Source organism: Hakea prostrata, chromosome 1, assembly GCF_041222555.1.
Source record: "Hakea prostrata isolate BN-2017 chromosome 1, UWA_Hpros_2, whole genome shotgun sequence".
In the NCBI taxonomy this organism is placed as follows: Eukaryota; Viridiplantae; Streptophyta; class Magnoliopsida; order Proteales; family Proteaceae; genus Hakea; species Hakea prostrata.
Window position 1 is genome coordinate 13,497,914 of NC_142600.1, and position 19,892 is coordinate 13,517,805.

Below are 19,892 nucleotides of genomic sequence, written 5' to 3' on the forward strand. Positions count from 1 at the left end.
ATTAGTCAATCAACATGAAATCACCTTTTCTGCCTGTCCTGCTCAACTCTGTCCTCTGTGGATGAGCGAAAAATTGCTAGCGTAGACATGAGAGTTTTTGGAATGTTAAACTGCAACAAAATTCCAACAGCTTACGACTTAAAGGTTAGAGTTCGTGTTGATTGTTAATCTTTCAGTTTTGTAGTTTATGTTGATTGTTAATCTTTAATCCACCTCCTATATTCTTTAATACCATAGAGCCGGCCTTCAGTGGTTTGACCACTAGATTGACCCCCTATACATTGGATGCTAATATTCATAAATTATCAAGCCACGTTTTATTTGTCTGACAGATATTTCGACTGTATCTTCCATTATATTTCTGAATTTATCTTCTTTGTTAAAGATTGGAGAGCTCAGATCTATCACTAGTGTGGCGGTTAACATATTCGGGTTTGACAATTGTTTTGCATTTGTAGCTGGCATGACTTTTTTTTTTTTTTTTTTTTTTTATTTTTTTTTTTATATGGTTTCTGTTTTTCTTCTGCCAACCCGGATTTTTATAATGATAGAACAGATGGTTGCAGGTGTTGGCATGGGTACTGTGGAAAACTGAAATTGTGAGGAATGTTTCTTTAACAAAATCTGGGCAGATCTGTATGAACATGAGATGCTATTTATTTAAATGCATGATTTTTCCACAGCGCCATAGCATTTGATTGATTTGAGACACCAAAGGATTGCTGTGAGCTTGGTAGAAAATGGGATAACAAGTCACAACTATCCAATGTAGAATGAGGAAACTACCCTCATTGTTCTGAAAACTTCCCATTCGATTTGTGGGGTTGAGCTTTAGTGTTGTGCATTATATGCGCTGCACTACTGCTGACGGATCTCGACCATCCATTTCGGTTTTAAACACCTCCAAAATGGACGGTCGGGATCAAACCGTTGGCAGCACATGCTGTGCATTAAATGTGCAGCATTCAAGGTCGACACCCTTTTGTGTACCTTATGCCTACCTGCCTGTTCAATGAAAACTATCAAGAATTGCAGCAAGCAGCACCAAGCAGCTCACCAATTGGATTGAATTTTCTTCATCATTTATGTGGTTGAGACTCTGCATGTCATTAAGCTAAGCAGATGAGGCCTTTTGGCTTTGCTTGGGTGTTGTGCAATAAATGTGTAGTATTGTGTAGCTTGCGGTTCGGATCGAAATTTGTGGTTGAGACCACTCATTTCGTAGTTAAACTTGACCCAAACGAAATTAATTTATGCAAAACGAGGTAAAACGAGCGGTCGAGATTTTGTTTAGACTGCAAGTTTCGATTCAGACCGTAGGCTGCACAGTGCTATGGCAACACCGAAGCAAATTTGGAGGCGTTTAAGGCAACCTTATTCTTTGATTTATCATAAGTATAATTGATTGTACTTTAGGTAGTTACAACAAACGTTGTATTTCTCTTTAAAACAGTCCCCCATCTATTTAGGATGAAATTTGACCTACAAGCAGCAGACCCCCGTGGATCTATCTACCCAAGCACAAAATTTCAGCTCTATCACGTGGTAGTTATTTCTACTGTTCTAGCAAAACTCTCTAAAACACATTTAAAAAACAAAAGTTGTGGAGAGAGATAGACACATAAATGAATGATTGTATGAGTGTCTCCGTGCGTTCCGTTTATCTCATTATGTGTTGGCTTCCAACCATAGCCAAATTGTATTAGGTTGCATACAGGGCTTCACAAAGCTTCAGTTTATTATTATTATTATTTTTTCTGAATAAGTGATTGGTATTTTGGACAAGGCAGCTATACAATTGTTTTTAAGGGTAGACAAAAATTTCGCTCAATCCTTGTGCAAATCATGGTATAATGATTTGATAAAATGCATAAAAGTCAATTTCTATCTAGAGTCATATGTCTTGAAGGAAGCAAACAACATGGCAGGTCATTGGCGAGTCTCACAGCTCATCTAGCTGGAATGAAGCTATGGAAAAAAACATCCTCTACCGTGTACAGTTCTCTATTGTGCACAGCAATGCACATATATGTCAAATAAGTGGCTGAGAAAGCAAATAAACTACAAGGTTATGTTGGACTTTTCAAATTTGAAATCAAGCTTTAAATCTCAACCTGTAATGTGGTATAAAAAGTGCACTACTATGCATAGCAGCTGATTTTTCTCCTGAGGTTATGATGCTGTTGAACGTGTATAGTTTGATATTTGACACTAATCTCCACATAAAATTTGCTCATTAAATTTGCATATAAAATGTGAAGAATCCTTCGTACTACTGCAGCTCTATGATTTAGGGCTTTTAGATCATATCAGTAAAATTTTACATGGAAGCAGTCATTAACAATAACAATGCAACTTTTGTTACCTCCTATTTTTTGAATTTTTCTATGAGTCAGGTGTTTAGTATACGTGCATGCATTCAGGCGGTTGCCCTGTAACTTGCCAACCGCTTTCTTCATCTTCAGGTCAGCAATATTATTTGTTGTTGTAGGTTTTCAATCCAACATGCAATTAGCCTGCAAAGACAGGTTCTTCATGCGTCTAATGATATGTGCAAACCTTTAAAACCGTTGCAAGCTCTTTTTTTTCTTTTTTTGGGAATAGGTATTTCTATATACGAAGATGGGAATGAGAATATTAGTGCCACTGAATGGATGTGAACCCAAGACCTAACCGTGGGAGGTTGGGCTTATAACCGCTTTACTAATCCACCATTGGCAAAGCATTTAAGTATTGATAAGGTGCTAGGAATGTTATCATAAAAAAGAAATAAGATGTGTACCGGGGGTATTTTGGTCATTAACCAACATGAGGTGTATTTTGGTCTTTTCGGACATTAAATGATAGTGTTAATCTAGTTGGGACCCGGTAATATATTGTACTAAGAAGACCCAACATAATATATTACAATAAGAAGATCTAATATTAGTTTATGTTCTAGTAAGAGGATCCATGCATAAAAATCTTTAAAAAATAATAATAAGAGATTATTACTGTTACCTCCTACACTATAGCTTAATTACTAAAAAGACCATGTTCTTATGAAATTACTGTTGATCCCCTCAATTTTTATAGTGTTAAGAGGCCATTAATTTTAAATGTTTAATATATATTTTGTCCTTGTAAAATTTGATAAGTCAAAAGACAATACTATTCTCATTTAGAAAAAATCACACTTGAGTTATAATTTTATAGTTGTATACTTGTCATTTTGAATTCTAAAACACAATTATCTAAATTTTTTTTTCAGCTAAGAAAAATGAACTTTCTAAAATTGATACACCAAATTAGATTGTAAATAAATGAAACCTAATGGAAGTAGAAACTTCTTAAAATTAATAACATCAAATTGAAAAGTAAATATAAAAAAATTCAAAAATAAGGAGCTATCAAATTAGGGTTAGTTTTTTCTAATTACTAAAGTAATAATGTAATTTGATATAAAGTGTAAATAAATAAAATAAAATTTTAGGGTTATTTTGGGATTTTTTAAATAAATAAAAACTACCGGATCATCACTTAATTTATAAGTTTAACAAAGGTGGACACAGTAATTACGAGTAAAGTTTAATGTTAGTAATTTCAAAAGCATAGGAGATAAGATAATAATTAAGATATAGTACATTAGGACAATACTGATTATCAATAATAATAATGTTGACACCGCAAAAGGTTCAAATCCGTTGATGGATCAAGTGGTGAAAGGTGAAATCGGGCCCAGGTACTCCCTTAAAATGCCAATCTGATGCAAATCGTTTACTCCCTCAATCAATGGCATTTCGTAGTTCATGAGAGTTGAAGTTGAAAATTTGGAATTGAACCGTCGCGAGAAGGAAGCCTATCACTGAGAGTGGTCTTCGGCAAAGGCCATGAATCGTCTGCATCTCCTGAGACCTCCTCCGGCGGTGACGTCCTCCTTATTGTTACGAAACCATCACCGTTGCGCCACCTTCCAACCTCCACGTTTCAGTGGGAGCCGTCTTCGTGGATTCTCCACTACGACTCTGCTCTGCGCCAAATCGGATGGAGCTGTTGAGGTACCTACTCTGTACTCACTAGAAACCTACGCTTCCAATTCCTAAATTTAACTTCTCCCTTCTGATGACTGTCAAGTGTCATCTCTGTTGCTGTTAGACTGTTTTAGTTTTATTTGATGCTGTAATTTTTCTTCCAATGGTATTATGAATTGAATAAATTTGTCCTTCATTCATTCTGTTGCCATACAGAACTCAAATGTTGCTGGAAGTCCTTCTATAGTTGGAGATCTTCTGAATTACCTGAACGAGTCTTGGACGCAGTTTCATGCCACTGGTATGTCCCCCTTTAATCTTGGGTTACATTTTTTCATTTAATTAAGTATCGTTTCTGAGGTGCTCAATTTCCCATTGTGACGGGAATTTCATAATCTTCTTGGTCTGATAATGCTTCGTGCCACTAGGTTTCGATCATTACTTCCCAATGGCTTTGTATTCAGATTGATCTTTGTCTTTTGGTTTTGAAGCTCCTGTTTTATCTTTTATATTTTTTTTATTCTGTTGACAAGTTATGGGCTCAGAGAGAGTAAAGCCCATTGCTTCTCCCTCTACTGTTTGAATCCTCTGAAGAAGTTCACATAGTGAGAAAAAGAGCCAAACACCACCTCCCTCCCCCTAGAGAGAGTCTTAAGTTTTCTGTTACTCCACTCAAAATAAGTATCACTGCTTATGGAAATTTGATTTCTTTATTATAGTATATTCTAAATGATCATTGTGTATGGTAGTGAGCTTGTGATTACTTGGATAACACTGATGACCTATCCGATGATCGAATGCCATAATGGGAATTCTTCAACAAGAAAAATAAAAAGATCATTTTATCATGTCATACTTCTCTTGGTTATGACTCATAAATTCATGTCTTGTTGTAATCACCATCTATCCATTTTTTTTCAGCTGAAGCAAAACAACAACTTATTGCAGCTGGATTTCATTTGCTAAATGAGAATGATGAATGGGACCTAAGGCCTGGTGGGCGCTATTTCTTTACACGGAATATGTCTTGTTTGGTTGCTTTTGCCGTTGGTGAAAAGTGAGTGAAAGATATTCTTGTACTTATCAAGCAACTTTTTAGTTTTGTTTGGAAATTGGGCTTCTCAATAAGCGGACTAGTTAAACCTCAGCTCTGTAGTAGGAAAAATTAGCAAAACCAATTATTGACAATAATCTCCACTAATGTTTCTTTCTTTCCCCCTAATTGGGTTAGTTCCTGCTAGTCCTAGGCAATTTAGGGGTTTTCATCGGGTTTGATGCAGATATAAATCCCTTTCTCGAGCCTTATCCCAGTTATGCTCATTGATCAGTAACTGGTGAAGATAAAGAATTTAGCCAAAGCATTTCTCCTCTCATCAATTTTCGTAGTTGGTACTAGTAATATATCTTTTTCAATCATCAGTCATCTCTGCTTAACTTCTTTTGTTGTAAAAGTTTGTGTTACTTCACTCACTTCCGTTGCTTCTTTTTTTTTTCACCACTTCAAAAAATTCGTGTTCCTTTCGTCATTGTTCCACCGTTTGTATTGATAATTAGCAATTGCCTCTCCTGCTCCTTTTGTTCTTCTCTCTCTTGGTAATTTTGCTAATACTTTCTTGGTAACACAAGCTAATCTGGTAATATGCTTTCAATTTGTTTTGCAGGTACAATGTAGGCAATGGTTTTCATGTGATTGCTGCACATACTGATAGCCCATGCCTAAAGCTTAAACCCAAGTCTGCTTCATCAAAATCTGGATACCTTATGGTCAATGTACAAACTTATGGAAGTGGTTTATGGCACACATGGTTTGATAGGGATTTAACTGTAGCAGGAAGGGTTATAGTAAAGGCTGATGATGGATCCTTTATGCATAAGCTTGTCAAAGTGAGGAGACCTTTGTTACGAGTACCAACATTGGCCATTCATCTTGACCGGTTCGTCTTAGTTCTTGATGACTTCATTGCTTATTTTCTGATAGTATGCTGAAAGTGTAACAGAAATTTATGTTCTTGGTACTCTGTGGGTCAAGGTTGAAGTAGTTGAACGGCTACACAAAAAGTTGGAAGCTACAACTCACAAGTCACCCCAACCTATGTGACATCCAGAACTTAGATTGTACATGGTTCTATTTACAAATTACAACCACATGCCTGTAACAGCATGACCATTGAGGACTCCTATCATTTTCTTTTCCATCTGTGCACCAAAGAGCAGTGTCATAGTTAAGACCCACAATATTTTACCTCTCTCTCGCGAATGCTCCACATACTAGAGTTGGAGAGAATAAATCCCTAGGAGGAACCTAAGCTATAATTGATGTATATAAACTCTTTGGCGAGAAATATGATATCTGCAAGCTGTGCAAGGGGACTTGTTCACTTCATCAATTGGTGGACCAACCTAATGAACAATAGGACAGTCCACCCTTAATGGCTGAGACTTGTTGGGTCCCTCAAACCCAAAATCATGGGGGCATACTTGTCTAATTTTCTTGTCTTCTCTAAGTCAACAAGCTGGCTGATGGTGGCTAATGGAATTGCTTCACAAGGTGTGAACCAAGATGCTGCTTTTAAAATTGGGGTTATTTTGTGTTTCTATTTTAGAATCCTTTTGAAGCTAAGCTTCTAATTCTATGCTTACCCTTTTTATTCTATCTAAACCTGAGGGGCAAAATATTGCTGCTTATTTATGTAATGGCTCTTAGGATTCTCACCATTATTATGTTTGCTTTAGGGGTGTATTGATCTTTTGTGCTGCAACACTGTTAATGTGAACAATATCCTAGAGGAATAGGGGTTGTTCTGGCCTTTGTACTTTGTTATTTTATGATTCAATATTGAATATGAGGAAGCAGTCTTGCGTTAAGTTATTCTATTTCTGCCACTAGCCATCTTCTTGACTACTCGGTTTCTCCTTCTCTTCTTCTATTTTTTCCCCAGTTTTAAAGAGGGGGGGGGGGGAGCTGGAATCTCCTTCTCTTCTTTCTTCCTGAGCTGTACAAGCTTTCTGATATTTTAATAACGTTAATGGGTGGAACCATGAATTTGAGCATTATTATTGTTCTGGTGAGAGGATAACGGGCTGAGAGAGATACAAGGCAAAACAAAGAATCGAATTTCTGGTTTTGCCACAGGGGATGTGGGACCACAAGGTGCTGCATGTATGTACATGAGGAAATATGCCATTACAATCTAAGACCATTCCATAGATACCCAACAGTCAAATTGCCATCACCCTCAAATGGTAGAACTAGGTGTTGCCTATTAATAAGATTCCATGCTAGATAGTCATTTGGAAACCTTTTGCTTTTAAATAGGTATCCAATGAGTCTGCTTATAGATAAGAGATATCATATGGCATTGTGGGGCAATTCAGCTGGTTTATATTATTTATTTTGAAGAGGGATCCATGTAGGCTACATTTACCTTCTGAAAGCATCGTTGTGGATGCATAGTATTAAATCTTGTCTTCAAAGGCCAATTGGGTAGACTGAAATTTACCAAAATTTCGCTGAAATACTGATTTTTTTAATTTTTTTTTTCTTTTTATGAGTTTTGCTTGGTCATTTTGGGAAATACTGAAATTTCAACGAAGTAGGGCATTGTTTAGAACAAAACAGCATCCCATCTCAGCCTGACCAAAATATCCTAAATTTCAGCAAGATTTTGAACTGTGTGAAAGTGCGGGTAAGGTTGTGTACATTATGACCCTCACTAGACCATGCAGTGGCTGGGGTCTTGTGCTATGGGTACACCTTTCTTTTATAGGTCACATTTTACCTTTTGATTCTCTTCATGTTTGGCTTGAGTCTGCAACCATATCTTGGTTGATTTTTCCATTATTGCAAATCTAGGGTTATCAACTTCCACAAGAAGAACAAAAAGTGAATTTCAGAGAGCAGGCTAGCAAAATTCCACTCCAAAAGTTCTGAAACTCCATTTTCTGTTGAGAAGGGTGATCTGGAGGTTTTAGTCTCTCTTCTTCATCATTTCATTTTCTTCATGTCTGGCCTGAGTTTTGGTGGTGTATTTGCTTCAGCTTATTCTGAAGCTTGGGTACGCGATTGTGGTTCTTGGTTCTTGATTTCAGGTCCTTTTCCTAATCCACTGCTCCTTGTTTTCTTCTTGGGTTTGATCCCCTTAAGTGGATTGGATATGGATGCTGGGTTTTTATTTATTTATTATTATTACTTTCTTTTCATGTTCTAGGTTCACTGGGTATTACTAAGCTTTTCTCATTTTCCCGGTAAAGAAGGACCTGTTAGGATACCCCCATAATATCATTCTATAATTGGTTTTGTGCTAAAGATAACATTGAATGCTGTGATTACCAATTGAAATTTTTTTTTAGTAGATCTGCAGTATAAAAAAAGTGTTTGTTATTGATCTAGGTGATTGAAACAAAAGAAATGGTAGAACTAGGACACTGTGTACAATGTCTTTCATATCCTAGATTAGTGTTTGGATCAATAGACAACCCTTCTCTTCTCTATGAATCAATATTATTAATTCCCAATTTCTTCTTCATGCTTTTGTAAGTAAAATTCAGAGATGGGGTAGTCTGAGCTTTTTACGTGATTTTGTCTCTCGTGCTTTGAAGTGTCATCTGATATCCTTTCAGTGACCCATCTTATACACTAGTATTTTGTCTGCTACAGATGCTTTGCTCTAATTTTGACATTGTGTAGGTTCACTTTTTGAGAGTGATACCATCTCATTCATCTTCTGTGTGATAACCTTGTACCCTTTGGTTGTTTTGTTCTGCCTCTGTCTTCCCCAGTACCTCGTCTGTTAATCTTTTTTTAAAATATTTGCATGGATTTTTTTGTGTGGGTTTTTGTGCTTCCCATCTAGTTTTGCTTCGTTGAGCTTTAATTATTCTTTTGCTTTTTTGGTTTGAATTTGCTTTGTACTAGTATTGGTTTGTTTGGTGGGATTGGCTCTTATTTGTTTGATTATTGTCACTGTTATGCTACAACAATTGTGGTTTTCCCATTGATCCGTAGAAGAAGTTGTTGGAACCTACTTCAGATCTCCTTGTTTTGATATATAGCTATTTATAATCACGGGTTCATGTATAGTTGTGGGAACGAGGCCCCAAAACCATCCCGGTTTAATTGTGGGATTGAGCTGCTGGGGGAAACAGCCTTTTTTGATGTGTGGCCTGGTTCTTGGTTGGTCCATCGGATGAGATCTTTAAGTTTAAGGATAATATCATAAGGCATGAGCAAGAATGTTTGTGTTTCCAGCTTTTTCTTCCTGTTGTCCAGCTTGTTTTTGTGGAAGATTATCTTCAGATCAGATTTAAATATTTTTTAAGCCAACATATTTCCAGATTCAAAGAGGAATATTGTCCATTATGTCAATCGAATATTCTGCCTAGAGTATAGGGATTGACCAGCTTTCCATTTAGGAACTGATTTGTCATGTTGATCAACCTTATCTAAAGAGATTGTTCCTGAATTAATTCTGCCAAAGTTTGTCCATCATACTACCTTTCTAATAGAAAACATTCCTCAGATTTTAGTAGGCGGTAGGCCTGGTGGCCATTTCGTGGAGAAGTCTTTGGATTTTCATGGATTATGGCAGCTTACAATCAATCTTATAATTTGGGCAATTATGGTTTCTTTCGTGTGTGTATGTTGCGCCAGGGGGGGGGGTTCTGTTGACAATCCAGTAGTTTCTATTTTAGGTCTCTTTTGTTTGTAAACTAATTACCTTGCATTGGATTTACTTTGTAATTGTTTTTATTAAGGAAATTCTATAATGCTGCACTAGATTTGAAGCTTCTAAGTAAAGCAAAATGGCTGAAGCAGCCAAGTTGAGTTGGATAAATAACTAACTTAATTAAAGCAATTAACACTGTGAGGCAGATATCAAAAGGCCCATCTCCAGCACCATTCTATTTATCCATCTTCTGCATTTCTATGTCTGGTTTTTTATTTCAGTTCCTGCAAATCTGAGATAAGTGAGGTTCCAAAGCTGCTGCTATTCATTAAAAGGATAGAAGATTTCATGCTACTATAGTTGCTGATTGAAGAAGACCTCAAAAGTACCCTATGGTGCTGTTTTTCATTTAGGAGTTTATGTCCCTCCTGTAAAACTTGTTGCAACCGAGCTGTTCTACATTAGCTATGCTTGAGATGTGTGCACGTGGATCTATTAGTTTGTCTTCTTTCTTGGAGATGATAAGTTTTTGTTTTCCTATTGTGCTCTATATTTAGGTGTTGAGGTTGATTGTTTATTCTAGTAGGATTTGCTCTATATATTTTTGAATTTATTTAAATAGTTTTTATTTATATAGGGGTAGGCCTTGGAGCAACGGTTGGTGGACCACAAGTTTAGCCCTGAGGTCAGGCATCGAAATAGCCTCCTAGCAAAAATTGTTGGGGTTAGACTGTGTAGGAAAATTGCCCCCCCCCGACTTTTCTTGTGTAGAAGCCTTTGGCACTGGCTTTGCCCTTTTTAATAGTATTATTTAAGAAAATTACATGGCACCCACTATTTTTGGGTGAAACTAGTGACCACCCACTATTATCTCCAAAATTACATGGCACCTACAAGCATAATTACAAGTTACCCACAGTTAAATTCTGTTGTTAAATGGGTAGTAAAATTGCCGAAATGCCCTTACCCTTATTTAAGTCTTTAAAATTTTAAATTTTAAATTACCCAAATGCCCTTACGGGCAGGTAAATGACAATAATGCCTCCAATTTAATACCTTCCCATAGCCAGCTAGGTGAAGGGAGAATTCTTTCACCCATCTTCCACCTACACCTTGCCGGAAACCAACCACCACCTCCGGAAACCACCCCATCCGCTCCCCCTGCCGGTGATCAACTGCCCCCACCTTTCCCTGCTGGCGACCACCCCACCCCCTAACTTAGATGTGTTTTTCATCAATTAAAACGATTTGCAGACCTACTTGTTACATCCATTTTTAAGGCAAAGTTATACACTGATATGGCCACTCTGTTCTTCAATTGACTGAGTCAGGATTGAGTTTGGATTTTCGATTCTTCTTCTAAATTGGCATTACTCAGCGAGAAGACGTTGCTGTTCTGCCATCACGGCACACATAGTTTGGCGACCCATAACATTTTCTTCGAGTAGATACAAGGGAGTCTTATTTTGCTCTGTATTGGAATCTCAATGCGCCGCTTAAAGGTGTAACCCACAATAAGCAGACAGTAAGCACTGAGCAACATCCAACAAGTTGCTTGCATTAATTGTATCTCTTGAACTTTCCCCAACCCTCCCATTTGTTCTTCAAATTGAAATTGAAACTCCAACAGTAACATAAAACCTTCTCTCCCTAGATTTCGAGATTGGAAGAAGGGAATCCATTAATTAAACGCCTATATGGGGTTTCGCATCTCTTTCTTTGCTTCTTCACTTCCTCTGTTCCCAAAATCTCTTCCATGGTTGTTAACCCAACAATCTATTTTCAAATTTCAAATTTGGGTAAGGGTTTTGCTACACTGGACTTTGGGGTTTGCCACACTTATTATAATTGATCTCTCTGAGAACCAATTCAATGGGCTCATGACGGTAGACATTGCAAACGCCAGATCCCATTTCCAATTATCAGTCAGAAGAAACAGGTTTTTTGGGGAATTACCCCCAGATTTCTCAAAAGCATCATCTCTGTTTACGGTCAACTTGAGCTCTAATATGAAAATTTCAATCTGAACCAGAAAGCCTTCTCTTTTTTTGTGATCTTGAAATCAGGAGCCCTTCCGTGGATCGTCCTGTAAAAGAAAGTGTGGAGAACAAGTCATTATAGAGATCAAACTACATATTGAGTAGGTTTCTATGAGCTGATTTTCCTATACAATTCCAGTTATCCATGGTTTTCTGGCAGGGGGTGGGGGTGGGGTGGTTTCTGGTGGCGCTGGTGGTGGTCAGTTTCTAGTGAGGTGTAGGTAGAAGATGGGTGAAGGGATTCTCTCTTCACCTTGTTGGGTATGAGATGGTATTAAACTAGGGACATTATTGTCATTTCCCTGCCCAAAGGGCATTTGGGTAATTTGAAATTCAAATTAAATGACTTAAATAAGGGTAAGGGCATTTAGGTAATTTTACTACCCATTTAACAAAAAAATTTAACTGTGGATAACGTGTAATTATGCGCCTGGGTGCCATGTAACTTTGGAGATAGTGGGTGCCGTGTAATTTTCTCTTTTTATTTTATATCCTTTTGATATGGCATGGGCATGTTCAAGGTACATCGTGGGAAGCACCAATATGGAATAGTGTGATTTGATTAAGACTGAAAGGTCTAAAAGAGCTAGGTGAAGGCTAAAATAACCTCAGGAAAAGAAGTGGGGAAAGATATGCATGGTTTAGGCCTTGTCTCAAGTATGACATCAAATATGGCTGATTGGAGGATCCATTTAGCTGACATCATTTTGGTGGGATAACCCTAGGCTTTCCCCAATGATGTTGTGCTCTTTTCTTTTAACCAGTACATGTTTTCTTATTTTCTTTACAAGGGTCCATATTGCTGGATAAGGCTTAGTTTTTTTTTTTGGATGAATAAAAAATTATATTAAAAAGCCGAGGCCGAGAGAAATACAAAGAGAACCAAAGGGGGGGGGCAGCAACCAGTCAAGAGGGCAACTGGAAAGAGGAATTGAGACTCCAAGAACTAACAATCAACCTATTCAGGAGAGAGAGAGAGAGAGAGAGAGAGGCACCATTCTGCAGATGAGAAAGAGAAGAGAGGCACCATTCTGCAGATGAGAAAGAGAAGTAGGGGGGGAAGGGAGGGAAGAGGGCAGTGGGAAGAAAGAAGAGAAGAAGAGAAGGGAGAGATGAAGAAGACAGATTTGAGGATGCAGAAGATAGACAGAGAAGTAAAGGGAATAGGAGAGACGCGGTGGCACTCTTGCCTCTGCAATTCTTCCATCACCTGCCTAAGCCTCTCTTCAGCTTCTTAGAGGAGATCCACTGCTGGTGGTGGAGGAGGAATCCTTGTAGAGAAATCAAGGAGGGTTTCAACAGGATAGGCAATGTTGAAACCTCTAGCACGAAGATCTCCCATGGTCGAACCCTCTATGAAAGAATAGTTGCAGTTAGTCCTGAACACTTAGTGGTGCATTTGTTAAAAATGTTCTTGCCTTTTATAATTGGGCACTCTAATCCTTTTGGATTATCAAATGGGATAAGAGTGTTCTGTGATTCTATTCGTCAGGAGCTGTTTCTGGATTTTGGTTGTTTTTACTTGAGAGATGCTTGAGATTGACCCTGAATTTAAGTCATTCTTTTTAACCTTGGGATAAATGTCTCTGCTCTGAGCACCAAAGTTTAGAAGATTTCCATGAGGAATGAAATGTATGCTCTTGTCATTGCATACTCTAGAGGATCAATTTGTGCTTTTTAACATTTTTGGTTCAAGCCCAACTGTAAACTTTTTTTGTATTTCTCCCCTGTTATCTGTTGTTGGTGTCTTTAACGTTGACTCAGGCATCCTTATACCTTTTTTATTATGTATAGCACAGTGAACAAGGATGGCTTCAAACCAAATCTAGAGACCCATCTTCTTCCACTTCTTGCAACAAAACTTGATGAGGCATCCATGGAATCCAATGAAAGAAGTTCTCAATCTTCTAAAGCTTCACATCATCCACTTCTTATGCAGGTGAGATCATGAGTTCTGACCAGTTCTCCTTGGGATGTTTAGGCTTCAATCAAAAGTTCAAGCAGTGACTGGTTACTGTCCATCAAAGCAGGGTCGATTTTGGCCAGTCTAGAAATATTTAAAATTTTAGTTCTCTTCCAATGTTGAGGTTAAAGACAATTTCCCATTCATGATGGTGCAATTGACAAGTGGAGTGAGATCTTCCATTTTCAAGAGTTGAAATTGGAAGTTGGAACCGACCATGCTCTGGATTTCTTCTGGAGAACTATATATTCTCTGACTGTTAGTTTTTGTCACCAGAATCTTCTTCTTATTTCTCTCCCTTTTTCTTACAAATCTACCAAATCATGGGTATGCCTCACCTATGCACATCTAGCATGTGGTAGGTGTAATGGTTGATGTAATGCTGTATTTGCCTACTAATTTTCCACTTCAGGTCATCCCTTAGCTAAACCTTAGGTGAGCTGTCAGAGGTTTAATCCCCAGCCTCTGGTCATAGGGTTGTCTTGGTCTTCTCTGTAAGTTGTTCTTGTAACCTTCTCGACTTAATGTTGTTTTCAGGTTTTATCAGATGAGCTCAATTGCAGCATTGATGATATAGTGAGCATTGAACTTAATGTTTGTGATACCCAACCCAGCTGCCTTGGAGGTGGAAATAATGAATTTATATTTTCCGGAAGACTCGACAATCTTGCTTCAAGTTATTGTGCTCTAAGAGCTTTTATTGATTCATGTGAGTTGGATGGAGATTTATCCAGTGAAGAAGCTATCCGGATGGTTGCTTTATTCGATAATGAGGAGGTAACATTTTGTTCTACTTGATGTGTCTTGTTGGTGTACTTTTTTCTCCATTTAATATGAAATCTTTTGGTTTCCTTGCATGAGGAAGGTACTTGAATGTAGGTTCCTTCCTTATAGACAAGATTGAGTAGTGACCAGAACAATGGAAATTAGGAATTAAAGATGATTTTTCCTTGAGGTTTCATTCTTTGCCTTTGTTTTCCAGCTAGATTCATCAATCGTGTATTTTTGAAGTTTTATTTATTCATTTTGGGGAAGTTAAGTTATAGCTTTTGATGAGATTAGAGGCCTACTTGGGCAGTCACTCCCTTTCCTCCACCAGAGCAACCCCCTACCCCCAGGAGAGAGAGAAAAAAAAAGAAGTAAGAATTTTTTCAACAAAATTTTCATATCTATCAGCTCTACTAGATTGATTTATTGCATATTGTTTCTTTGCTGATGGTTTGACAGGTAGGGTCTGAATCAGTACAGGGAGCTGGTGCACCTACCATGTTTCAGGCCATAAGACGTATTGTTGACTGCTTAGCTCATGAGTATGTGGGTGAGGCTGCTTTTGAGCGTGCTATCCGCCAATCATTTCTTGGTATGATTCTCTGTAACATGGTTATTAATCTGTCAAGTCTTTTTGCAACATAATTTTTTAATCTTTTATTTGATTTACTGAGTGATTGTTGATATGAACTATGATGTCTTCTGAATGGCATATACTTATTCATCTGTTAGCTGAAAGATGTTTAATTTGTGTGAATAATTTAGACCTAAATTTGGAAAACATATAGGTAAACTTGTTTTGATTACTTGGCATTCTACAGATGAGATTGACATAGTGGGGTATGTCTCTGTTTGATTCCCCTCCCTCAAAAAGAAAATTCACAGAAACATATTTTGCATATTAAAAATAAATCATGTCAAATGTGTACAACTAATTCCTTGCAACTAAAGCTGAGTGAAAATAAATGAAGGTTCTGTTTTTTTTATTTTTTATAATGATTTAGTCATCAGTTCTATTTATTTGAGCTATGGTTTCATGGGTGGCCCACCAAGCGAGGCCTTTTCGATAGGAAACTTCACATATTAAGTTTCAGTCAAATGAAAGTAGAGATGGTTCCTACAGACTTTGAGTGGTTAAATGAATTAACTTATTATTATCAGAGTATGTGGGCGAGAGTGGTTGCTTGTGCAACCTGAGCAAACAGGGCTCTTCTTTCTTCTCTTCCTTTTTTTCATTTTTGGGTTCAGCAGGTGGGAGGGTGAAAAGTAAATGGTACTAACAGAAAATTAATTGATTGTAGGAGGAAAGATAGCATCTCTTCTTCATTATTTTTTCAGTGGGTAATGGTTGAATGTGAACTGGAAGTTTACCAATAATGACAAGCAAAATACAGCCGAGAATGGATGGGATACATTACCTCAACTAATTATATATTCTTGCTCTCTCAAACCTTTCCCCTTCCTGGTCAAGGAAATTAAGGCTGTAGTTTGCATAGTTCCACCTTATTGGCTTATTCTCCAGACAAGTTCCTGAGTCAAGAAAACTTAGACCAGTCATTAGTGAGTTTGTTGGCACCCTGCCTTTTTTCTCAGAAGTTTATCAATTTAAATAGCATGCCTTACAGTTCTTTTAACTTCTTCGTTAAGAATTATTTTTGTTTTGGGTGGATTTTTGCATATAAAAGTTAAGTATAGCTTGAATCTTATCTGACTTCCATCTTTGTGAAATGCGTTGTATTTTTTACAGACTTACAAATCCATTTCCAGACTCCCAATACTGCAATTAATTAAAATAGGTATTCTCTCTATCTTTTTTGGGTATTCCTGTAGTGTCTGCTGACATGGCTCATGGGGTTCACCCAAATTTTGCGGACAAACATGAAGAACACCATCGCCCACAGATGCAGAAGGGGCTCGTCATTAAGCACAATGCAAACCAGCGTTATGCCACCAGTGGAGTGACTGCTTTTCTTTTCAAAGAAATAGCAAAAATGCATGAGCTTCCAACCCAGGTAATTGCCATATGGATAGAATAGCATTTCATAGAACACATGTGTGGATAAAAGCCCTAACCCAACCATTCTGGATCTGCTACATGAATCATGTTGCACCAATCAGTTTGTCCAGTGACATACCTTCTGTTTGCCATATGTCATCTCTTACTACTTTAATCCAGGTAATTTGGGATAGGGATGGAGCAGGTTAAGTGGGTTGTTACTCCTTTGCCCATCCTGACTGCTGGGCTGGTTTGGTTAGGACAGTCCTAATCAGGTTTTCAGTTGGGTTCAGGTTTCACTTGGTAGTCCGGTGGCAAGGTACCTGGTATGCTAACATTTGAATTTATTGAGGGGCACTGAGCATTCATAGCATATTATTTTCCTGTGTCTATCTTATTTTTTGTCTAGAGAACGAAATGCTGAAGGAATAGAACGAGTTTAGTCAGTTCATATTTGGGTTAAAGTAACTCGGAAAAAGATACTGACTTCAAACTTCAAAGATGAGTTTTAAGTGTCATTGAGAGCCTATATACTTTTGCAAAGACCTGACTTCCACAGTTTTTGTTCTTTTGTAGACAAGTGTTTACTGAACCTGTGTGTCCTCATTGTTTAGTTGCAAAATTTCAACAAGTTGTTTACATGAGCTTTTGATGCCAATTGGTTATTATCACATTTAATTCACTTTGGGGGGGGGGGGTAATATGCAATCTGATTGGCATATGCTTTTAGTTTGGCGGGCACTTAGTGAGTCAGTGAACTTCTGAACTTCTGGTTGGAGATCTGATCAGAACGTTTTCACCCCAGTTGAACCCAGAAAAATCATCATGTTAGTTTCAGGATGGCTTGGTGTTTGTCAAACATTTTATATCCTCTTTGTGGTATAACCCTTGTTTCATAACAATGGGAAATTTAATGGAAGCTGGTCAGATTCTTTGTTTTTGGACTGTAGGAAATATTAGGAATCTACTAAAATTAAACATGAACTTCGCTAACAAAGTTATGATTTTCTAGGAATTCGTAGTGAGAAACGATATGGGATGTGGGTCTACCATCGGTCCCATACTTGCTTCAGGTGTTGGTATTCGTACAGTGGATTGTGGCATTTGTCAGCTTTCTATGCACAGGTATCCGTTTTCTAATCTACGTGAAGGGTGTTCATATTTAGTAATAACAGCATTCCTAGTCCCTACGCATTTGGCTTATTTGCACAGATACATATGTGGATTGTTGCAAGATTTATCTACTTATTCATTAGGGTTGCCAACAGAAAAAATAAAAAGTAAAAGATCTACTATTCAACGATATTATATGATGGGATGGTTGCATCATTTATTGGATTGATTCATGAACCGAAAATTTTTCTGGTGGAACCAAGGCACTAAGGTTCTGCCATTCTTTATTGATCTTTGCAAAGCATTTATCCTTGCAGTTTATAAAACTGAGGTCATGGTTTATGAAGTTTGTGAACTTGCATGAAATTTCTGGTTTTGTGTAATATTGTCACCCGAAGATGTAAGCTAGTTCTATTGTTGAGCTGTATCCGTGGTTTAATGTCTGTCCTTTTGACTTCTTTCGTTTAATTGGAAAAAATTGGGTAGTGCCCAAATATGCTAGTTGTGTTTTGTTTCTTGCTTCAATAGTACCCCATTAGAACTAGATCATTGAACGTTTTCTTAATGGCTGTACTTGAAAAGCATTTGACACCCAAGGAAGTACAGGTTGTTGACAGAAGACACCTACTCTATTGTTTTTACTGTAGCATTACTGCTGAAATTTTTTCACATTTGCCTTTGTTTCATGAACTAACTGACCAGAATTTGCTGTCCAAATATATGGACTTTGTAGGAAATAATGAGGAAGAATGTGAATACCAAAACAATTATGGAGACATTTTCCTTTATGTGATATTCAACATTTAGATGTATTTGATTTGGGGGGGGGGGGGGGGGGGGGATCCTATAGATAAAGAAAACTTGCTTTTAAATCCATAAAGGCATGATAGCATTTCCTAAATTGTTATCATTCCATTGGAAAAAAAAAATTTAAATATTGTGTGCAATAATTTTCTGATAAACCAAGTTGGTCCTGAGCGGGAAGTCCTTGAATAGATTTGTAATCATTTGACACATGTGGTGTTATTATTGCCACCAACTCAAGGGGGAAGATCTTTTCACCATGACTAAAGCTTCCAATGCTCTTCCATGTCCTCAAAATTGTCATGCAAGAGCCTTGAATAAATTTTTGATTTTGTTCTAGTAAACTGTAAAAGTACTCTCAACTGGAGGGCAGGGCGAAAGGGAGGGACTATGTGGAAGGAAGTAAAAAGCACACTTCATGTTAATCACAGCGGTAGAATCCTTTATCGCCACTAGAAGCTAGTGAAACCCAGACTACCTAGTAGAGTAGAGTGAGGCTTGCTTGAAGACTTTAGTGACTTACTCATTTCTTTCCTGTAACCTCTGAGAGATCAGAATTCTACCAGGGAAAAGGAGATGCGAGAGGTAAGAATTTTATCCTGGGGGCCCGTTAGTAATTTCATCTTCCATGGGAGAAGGCCTGAAGGGTGGACAAGATGATGCACTTGCTTAGTTAAGCACGAGCTACTTGATACTCTTTATGTTAGCTTTCTTTCCTTCTACTCTTTTTGACTTTGCTCACTCAACAGCTCTATCTTAGCTTTGAGGTATTCGTGTGTTGACACTGTGACTGAGGTGAGGTGGGTTCCCTCGTGTTATTATACTGATACCAAAGAGAATACAGTCACAATTCACAAATATATTTTATAACTGATGAGACGTTTTTGTTTCTTTTATAGGATAAGATGATGGCTGATGATGGGATGGGGTCTGATGGTCAACTGGAATCATAGTAAGAGTTAAAGCCTCTGAGAGACCAAAATAAAGGACCATGTCATGGTGTCATGTTCCCCCAGCCTAGGGGCCCTACACTAGGCCCCCCCTAGCTAGCTAGTAATGACCTTAGATGCTTCCTTTCTGTCCTTTACTTCCTTCTTTCTGAAACTACATGAACCCATATTGACATGTTGACTTTATGCTCTGAAACTATGACGTTCCTACTTATTAGATCCTCTCAGTTATCTGATTAGATCCTCTCGTCACTCAGTTCCCCCAACATAATCTTAGAGCCAGAAAACCCTTTCTGTTGAAAATTGAGATCCTATGCCCCCCAATTTAGATTCCATTTGTTTGGATTTATATCTTGTAGGCATGGCTCACAAATAACCATTCAAAAAGACTTGGGGAGGAAAAAGAAACTTTGGTTGGTGCTGTTGAGCCCACACACAATCTTACAATGGCCCGTCTTTCTATTTGATGGGTCCAAGTCTGAAGTCTCCGGTATACAGCACACTCCCAATTTTGCCCTTGCTTTGAGGTAAAAGCTATCTGCCTTAGGCAGATTTTATATTATTTTCTTTCCATTTTTAGGAG

At 37.7% G+C, this 19,892-nt stretch overlaps 1 protein-coding gene across 6 annotated transcripts in view; it reads left to right on the forward strand.

The window, feature by feature from the left end:
• The window catches only part of LOC149027637 (Zn-dependent exopeptidases superfamily protein), a 32,328-nt gene that overhangs the window by 11,530 nt on the left and 906 nt on the right, over positions 1 to 19,892 (forward strand). For 2 of the 6 annotated variants that reach the window (XM_089164389.1, XM_089164403.1), the window contains exons 5-13: positions 557 to 4,037; positions 4,227 to 4,311; positions 4,932 to 5,067; positions 5,672 to 5,944; positions 13,510 to 13,654; positions 14,216 to 14,455; positions 14,906 to 15,038; positions 16,277 to 16,458; positions 17,455 to 17,567. In XM_089164389.1, coding sequence (XP_089020515.1) covers positions 3,870 to 4,037; positions 4,227 to 4,311; positions 4,932 to 5,067; positions 5,672 to 5,944; positions 13,510 to 13,654; positions 14,216 to 14,455; positions 14,906 to 15,038; positions 16,277 to 16,458; positions 17,455 to 17,567 — 1,475 coding nt within the window. In that variant the 5' untranslated portion in view covers positions 557 to 3,869. Of the gene's footprint in view, positions 1 to 556; positions 4,038 to 4,226; positions 4,312 to 4,931; positions 5,068 to 5,671; positions 5,945 to 13,509; positions 13,655 to 14,215; positions 14,456 to 14,905; positions 15,039 to 16,276; positions 16,459 to 17,454; positions 17,568 to 18,914; positions 19,837 to 19,892 lie in introns of those variants that run through there. The other 4 variants (XR_016174795.1, XR_016174791.1, XM_089164416.1 and 1 more) reach the window with 4 other exon arrangements.